The sequence below is a fragment of the Caenorhabditis elegans genome, chromosome X (assembly GCF_000002985.6).
Source record: "Caenorhabditis elegans chromosome X".
NCBI classification, from domain to species: domain Eukaryota; kingdom Metazoa; phylum Nematoda; class Chromadorea; order Rhabditida; family Rhabditidae; genus Caenorhabditis; species Caenorhabditis elegans.
Window position 1 is genome coordinate 13,172,950 of NC_003284.9, and position 8,413 is coordinate 13,181,362.

Consider the following 8,413-nt stretch of genomic DNA (forward strand, 5'->3'; position numbering starts at 1 on the left):
TGTCTTCACACTAATGATGGATGACTCTTGAGAGGCGTTGTGACGATGTGTGAAATAAGAGATGAAGGATTAGAGGCAGAAAAGGCAATGTAAGAGGGTAAGAGTATGTACGGTATAGGTAGGAATGATCGGGAGTTTCGGTTTATGAAAAAAATTGAAAGGTTTTTTTTTGAAATACTCCAAATAAAATATGATTTACTTTTTTTGAGTATAACCACAATTAAATTTGAATTTCTTACATTGATTTTCAGGTTCCAGGAAAAAAAAAACAAAAACTCAGATAGGAACTTACTCACTTTGTTTAGATTACTTGGGGAACTTAGTTTGAAACAGACTATATCAAACATTTTAGTTCATAACTGACACCCTTTATTCCTTTATTCTCGGGAACTATTCAACAACTTTGAAAGAGTTGGGGCACCTCTTTCAAAAAAAAAACACAGAAAAATGTAAATCATGTTTAATTTAAATAAACAAATTTTGGCAAAATAATGAAAATTAAATTTATCTTCATAATGCATACAAATATTACACAAGAAAACCATTTTTGCAGCAAAAACATTTTTAATTTTGAAACATTCCGATAATCGTTAGGTAACCTTGTGAAAATCAAAAGTTCACCTATCTAATATTCAAGACAGAATTCACTATTTTTGATGGCCGCCGAATTAACATTTACAGGTTCATGGGATCAAAAAGCAATAACAAAAAATCGGGGAATATTTTGAAATTTGGAATCCACACTAGAAATGAGCTATAAAATGCTCAAATTAGAAAGTTACACGTTAAAATTATTATGAAAAAATCTTTCAGATGCTGATTCTTCTAGTCCAAAATTAAGCTACCACGTGGCAATAGGATTGTCATAGTTACAATATATTTGAAATTAACAACTCATTTTTCGGAAATTATGGTGAGAAGTCAAGGAACAATTATCTGTTATATATGTAACTCAAAATTTAACTAACTGCATGTCTAAAACAACGTAGATGCTACCAATCCACCCACGTGTCCAAAATCAAAAAAAACCCCCCTATATTCAAAAACGCAGTTTGAACTGAAATTAGAATCAAATATTGTTAGATTAGAACGTCCATGTATTGTTATTTATTTTCCATAGTTTGCATTTGCCTGTTTAAAAGTTAGTGGGAAAGAAAATCACGGGTCAAATTATTGTGAATTTTCGTAATTTTTGAAATCTCCTGATGATATTCGTAGAGCAAATTGGGTTTGTCAACATTCACACTGAAATTTTCAAAAGAAAAATTTGAGTACTTTTTAAATTTTCAAGAAAGAAAGCATTACCCTTGAACCGAGGAAAATTGCCTGCGCAGTTAATGGGAGATGATGATGGGAAAGTTACCTATTAAATGAAATGGATTGTAGTTTTTTTCTCGACCTTCACACAATTTTCCATCTCCATTAACTTTATTAGAAACTCTAAGTAATGGAAAACTTTGTGTGATCTTCAACTTTTCTCCATCATCTTTTTTTCTAACTTGAAAGTGGCCTGATGTCTTATTTGGATTTAAACAATTTTTTGAGTAAATCAAAAATTTTGTTTAAGATAATTGTAAAAATGGGTAAAACAGAAAAATGTAACATAGCTAAATCTAAAACAATCCTACCTTGGGCATCAAAAATTTACCTTTCGCAAAACCGACAAAAAAAATGATTGGGAAAGTTGTAAACGGTGGGAAAGACGAATAGGCAGTACAATGGAGCAACAGTTGGCAAGGTCAGAATGACGGCTGTTTTACGCGACAGTAAGACAGATGAATCAAACAAGGACGCCGTCGGAATGAATGATGTTGTGGTTTTTGTTCATTTGAAAATTTGTGGGCGCTGGCAGAAGAAATGGAAGAAAAACGATGGCAGCCCATTATGTGTATATTGTACATAATAAACCATTATTCCATTATTTCCGTCTCTTTTATTTTCAAGAAATTGTAGCGGATGAAAACTACAGGGAGGAAACATATATTAAGAAAAATTAGATTTGGTATAACAAGAGTACACAGAAAGTTATTGTACATAAACTCGGATAAAAAATGCTATTGTGATTCCTAGGGCACTACTCCACTTTCAAAAAAGCAACAAAGTATTAAAATGTTTTACTTTATGGATATGTTGCTTAAGAATTTCGTCTTTTCTTATTTTTTAAAATTCTAACAAATCGAAATTGAAGTTGCTATCTCACAATTTAATTACAACAATTAGTTCAACTTTAGCGTTCCTCATTTTTTGAAAGTTATTACTATAAAAAATATAGTATACGGTTGTTTTTTGCGCTTGCAAAGTGATATGTTATATAATTTTTTTAGAACGGTGCAACTGAGATCAAAATATACAAAAAAAAACAATCCATCTTGATTACAAAAATCAATAAAGTAAAAAAAAACAACAAAATTGAACATTTATTCAGATCGTTTGGGAAATAAACAATTTTCACATTAGTTTGGCAAGTGGCTTGTCAAAAAATCTGGACCAACATTTTTACAAGATCGGAGTTTTTACAATTGATCAAATAGCACCGGCACTCCCTACCGGAATGTTTCGTGCCATAAGCAGCTAAAACAACAATTTTCCGAAAGCTGCGGTTGTGTGCACCATTTTCTTCAAATTATTATTTGTTATAAATTTGCAAAGACAAGTGATGATTGTTGTTGGTTTGTAAAAAGTTATTTTTACTGAAATTTAGTTTCGAAGAATCGAAAGACCCTGGAAAACTTGAATTTAGTGTTGTGCATGCAGTTAATAACTAATACTCACTGATCTTATTAGTGTCTGCAATTTTTGTCAGAAGGGTTATTCGATTGATAATATAGCTGTTTTTTTTATATGCCAGGAAAAATGATGAAGCAAACAGTCGTGGTGAGCTTTGCGAATGATTTTTTGATATTGTTCATTATAAAACTTCAAGAATCCGGTGATAAGATGATCGACTGCATTTTATATTGTCTGTACTATCGTTTTAATACGTTTCAAACATCGAGTTTTCCACTCCCTCAATTTCTTCAAAAGAAATATACCCGCCATCATCTCAAAAAAATTCTTGGCAAAATGATATCAGCAGCACTTGACAAACAAATTTTTGTGGGAATATGAACTATGTGGAATACAACCCAAGTTGCTACAAATCATTTGAAACACGATGATAGAGGGTAGATAAGATGTTAAATATGATTTTGTAAGATGCGTCAATTTGTTGAAGACACACATAATTTGAACACTTACACAAGTATGCCACAATTTTTGGTCACTCTTTTCACGTAGCAGTGAAAATCGGTAAAGTCAATTGAAAGACCAAAACTGATTAAAATTTAGGAAAGAAGAAATAACATGTATGTCTGATTTTTAAAACGAATCCCTCTTCTATTTGTTATTGTTTTGTAGCTCAGCCGAACTTGGGCGGCAAATAATTTTCCCATTTTTTGCACAACCACATTTCATTTTTGAAATTAACCTGGGTATTTAGTTTGATGTTTTAAGACCAAATATCTAGAGGCTATTTCTGTCTTCCGAAAATACATTTTTTTTTGTCTTTCTCAGTGACAAAAGTTTCAGTAACTTCCACCTCACTTGTTATTGGAAACATACCAAATGTTTACACGTAGTTAGGAAAATTTTAGTAGCAAAAATAAATAGATCTTTTATAAAATAATGTAACAGTCAATTCTCAACCTCTTGCCATGTGAAAGATCTTAGAAAAGAAAAACATATTTTTGCACAAGAACATGAGCTATTGAGTATGCAATCAATTGAATAATTTGGCTTACTATTAGGCACACACTCTTACATATAATGCAACTGATCTGAAAGTTGCATTACATGCAAACAGGCATTCATTTTGTAGATAAGTTGAAACATGTTTTATGAAATTGGACAAAAGAAGTCATGACAGAAAAATAGTTTAAAAATTTTTAAAATTCCGGCGAATTATATAAAACATTTGAATTAACTTTTTTCAAAGTCAGCCTTGAATTATCCTAAAATTAGAAAATATTTTAATTTTTTGTCAAACATAAACTTTATCATGAAATCGGGTCAGAAAATGCAAATTCAAAAACGGATTTTGCATGAAGCTTGGAAATTCTTCCCTAAAATTTTCAGTTTTTAATTCAAAACCTAGCAGACTTATTTTTTATAGAACGAGCTATTTCTCCAGCTACAATTCAATTTTTCAATTACCAAGCTAATCAAATTTTGTCACCGTGTCCCCATTGAATTTGTGAATCGAGTTGTCAAGTTGTCATGGCGCTGTGGCAAACAGTGAAATTGTCATTTTGCAATGATATCACTCCCTCCCACGGATTCAGTGAAGTATGCAATAATTTTAGCCTGTTTCAACTTGCTGGTTCTTCGAAATATACGTTGTGTACGAGATTCTTCTCAACATTAAAAATACATTTTGTAGCCAACGTGTGATTTTGCTCGTATTGTTTGTTATTCAGTAGATACTCGAAAGAAACTTCTATGTATAGAAAAAGTCATCTGATTGGATATATTGTCAAATAATGTAGCTTCAAGGTATGGCCAATGAAAGAGCCGTTGGTTCTGCTGACCCGAACCGTGCGTCAGAACAAACCATAGCTTACACAAAGAACTCTATTGTCTTTTTTTGTCGGCATGCATTTCCAGTGTTGCCAGCCATAATCTCGCCAAGTCATGAAGACCCGTATCCGGTTTACTGATCCGTGGGTGAATAAAATGCTAATCCTTTTTTTCTGGTATATAATCTTAGCACAACATTAATGTCGCTAGAGTACGTGCTTACAATGAACAATTGTGTCCCGGATTAGTGTCCAGTCAGTTGATGATGAAGCTAGCCGTGGTTTGTGAGCGTGATTACCGCTCCGTGGGAGTTTTCAAACGTATTCTTGTGTGAATTTCACTTCAGAAATATCTTATTAACAGAGTTTATTTTCTGGCTTGCTTGCTTACTACCACACGAGGAAAAAAGGATTCGGAAGAATAAATGGTGGAGGGGAATTTTAATAAGATCTCGCAAATAGTAAATCGTCTTAAAAATTGAAAATGAAGGAGTAAACACAGCGTGAACACTCAGAATATAATGAAAACAATACGAAAAAAGGCTGATCTGATTATAATTTAAATACACTTAATAGTAATTTTCCAACATTTCATATCGATTGTTGGAGCGTTTTCCCAAAGATTGACCGGCCAAGCTATCAAAATATCTCTTCTCCTCAGTGATCATGTCTGGACGGAAAGATCGTTTGCCAATTGAGTCAAGGAACGGGTTGACAGCTCGTTTTCCCATAGAATCCAAGAATGGATTGATTGCTCTTTTTGCTCTCTGCAATGTTATTGGTATTTTATGTAATATTGGAGAAACTTTAATCTAAGTTTCAAGTTTTAAATTCACTTACAAATTCATAGGGAGCAGAGTAGACACACATAACGCTGAGAGCGAGTAAGACCAAGCAAGCGACGATTTTGCTCATCTTGAGTTGATATCACAAGCAAATTTACCACTGAAACAATGTAAGATTTAAATTTGAATGGAGATAAGAAAAATTGAGCTGAAAAAACGTGAGACTAGAAGCTCCACCCTCAAGCGAGAAAAGAATAGACAAATGATTCTAATCCGGCAACTCTCTGCTGGTTATATAGCACGGGAGAGTCCTAGGACAAGTGCACCGCCCATCTGAGGTGATTTGGGCGGAGCCGAAGGTAAAGTGTGAAAGATTTGAAGAAGAAAGAAATGAGCTCTTGATTGGATTACAACAAGACAGAATCAAATGATTTCAAAAGGGGGATTGAGAAAGTGAATCCAAATTTATTCTGATATGGATGTGTAAAACAGCGTTTTTCCTTCATAATGCTATAATTGGATCAAGTTTCGAATGCTTCCGTTGTATAATAAGAACCCAAATTCAATTTTTTTACGCTGAGCTGATCTCTTGACTTGTGCTCCCCATTATATGGCAAACCTGATTCCTTATTTATTTACATGATTGACTTTTATGTAGGAGGATTGCAGAACATGGAGCATAACTTTCTAAAGGTTGATGTGCCGAAAACCTATAATTTTATTTCTCAGCAGGACATTTAACATCACATTTGCTTTAAAAAAGTTTTCTTGGAATGCTTAACACCTTTCCCAAAGTTAAGAAAGAAGACACAATTTTAAACGGAATTGGAAATTTCGTTATTATGAAAATTATGAAACCTTATTGAATTCTAGTAAAATATGTTCAACCGAAATTAAAATTTCTTTGAATATTAAGACTTCGCTCCGCGTCAAGAACATTTTACAAAATAAAAAATGGATCTTAAGAACCGATGCTCGGCAGATACCGAAATAAATCATAGGGATAATGTTAGAAGTATGTTGAATAACATAATACGTCAAAAAAACCAACTTTAAAAAGTCTAACCGTTTTCCTTTTTGGAGCATGACTAAATAAGGAACACTCAAAGCTCATGAGAAGAATAGGTAATTTTCGAAAATAATTAATGCTCAAAAAATAATTAAAAAGTTGTTTTTTTAAATCAATCAAAGAGCCAAAATTTACAAAATACAATACATTAACTGTTGTTTTTTATCCGTGTACAGCGTAGATTTATGAGTTTCTGTACTCTGTCAAATTGATAAGCAAGAGATAGACAGTGCCAGTGTGAAAAGTTGAAGGTCACCTATTGTGATCATTGTGGTATCCGTCTTGCAAGCTTAATCTTCAACATGTCACAAAGAAAATCTGAGCTTGAGAGATTTAACCTTGCACTATTGTCTAGAAGCCCCTCACAATAAAGCACAGAATCCAACAATGTACAAAAATCTGTCCATCCAGATTTTCAATATGCTCTTTTTTTTTGAAAATATTTTTAAACTCCACAGGAGAGATATGAAAAACTCTAAAAATAAGGTATGCGGCAAATTTTCCTAAAAAGGTAATTTGTGACTTAAAAATTTACCATTTGACTTATGGCTCCAAAATTATTTTTGATGTTTCATTTGTTACAGAATATATCCCAAAATGTTGGGTAAATTAACGCTTCGGATTGGAAATTCTGTTCATCATGAACAAAAAAGTATATTTTCGGCATTGCAATACCGCGCTTTACTGAACTACATATAAACGAATTAACGCTCATATTTTCTACAACTTCCTACTTTACTAATCTTGTAGACATCCTCCTTTTTTTCCTACATTTGTCAAAGATCTACTAATGTTACATAGTACGTTTACCTACAATAATTGTAGCTATATTCAGTACCTTGAACTACCTTGTGATAAGATTTTAACTAAATTTAGACTTTGAGAAACAGAAAATTTGTATGTAATCCAAGAGTTTTTTACATGAAATCTGAGTTATTTGATTTGTTTTGTTGCCCGGCAACAATGGCAAAATTATTAGTTATCTACTTGACTTGCTACTAATCATATGACATTTGTGATAGGCTTTCATTAATACTCCTCCACAAATTTATAAAGGAATTTAATCTTCTTTGAGCAACACTCAAAGAAGAAAAAAAAGCGTGCATATCTTTTTAAAAGTTGAAGAATTCTTTGAACCAAGTGTAGATACTCGAAAAGATCAAAAATTACAAGATCTACTGAGTGAAAGTTCTTCTTTTATGATCACCATGTCTAATGGTACTTGAAATTGGAGACAAAAAAAACAGGAGGGATGTATGTTTCTGTGTCGAATTGCACATTTGAATCAACATCAGCCAATTGGGGGGAAACTAGGAATAATTCAGTGTGAACCTATGTTTTATTCCATTTTCTGTTTGCGTTTTAGTTTTGAAATTTGAACGCATGATTCAAAAGCTCATTGCAGGTAAAGGACTTTGGTCTAGGGAAATGTGAAATTTTCATAAAGTTTTCATCGCAAAAAAAAACGTTTCATATGCGCATATTCTCATCATGGGAATTTGTGAGGGAGGTCGTGAACAACTACATGAATCAAGAATTCTTGAAGCTTAAAAGACTAAAAAACCTTTAATTTCTTGAAGATCAAAATAAGAGGCGTGAATTGGAGCTTTAAGTGGGACATCATGATCATTAGCAAGTCAAATGCTTCTCTTGAGTGGCTATTTCGTTCTCGCACGTTTTAAGGAACATTTTTTTAAATTGGATAAAGAGCAAAACCGCTGGAATGTACCGTCATAGTTAATGGTATTCAGAAAAAAAATGAACAAATTGAAATTCAGTCTATATCTAATTCTGGACTGTAGTTTCTATCTGAAAGTAATCAAAATTAGGAAAATTCATTATTGTTCTTATTTTTTTTCTTTGGTATGGTTTTATATGTGAAACCATCATCGTTTTTTGTTTAAATGAAATTTGTAACAAAATATAATAAATTTTACATAGCAATATAAAATTTGAAAAATTGAAAAGAAACAAATTGAAAAGAAACATGATTGTAATTTTCCTGT

The 8,413-nt window shown here is 32.4% G+C and overlaps 1 protein-coding gene across 1 annotated transcript; it reads right to left on the reverse strand.

Annotated features, from left to right (window-relative positions):
- Positions 1 to 4,906: 4,906 nt before the first annotated feature.
- On the reverse strand, positions 4,907 to 5,498 carry nlp-3 (Neuropeptide-Like Protein). The gene is made up of 2 exons (NM_077786.4): positions 5,394 to 5,498; positions 4,907 to 5,320 (listed from the first exon to the last, which is right to left on the reverse strand). The coding sequence occupies exons 1-2, from the start codon at positions 5,466 to 5,468 to the stop codon at positions 5,123 to 5,125; spliced, it is 273 nt and encodes a 90-aa protein (NP_510187.1). The 5' UTR covers positions 5,469 to 5,498; the 3' UTR covers positions 4,907 to 5,122.
- Between the last annotated feature and the right edge of the window lie 2,915 nt (positions 5,499 to 8,413).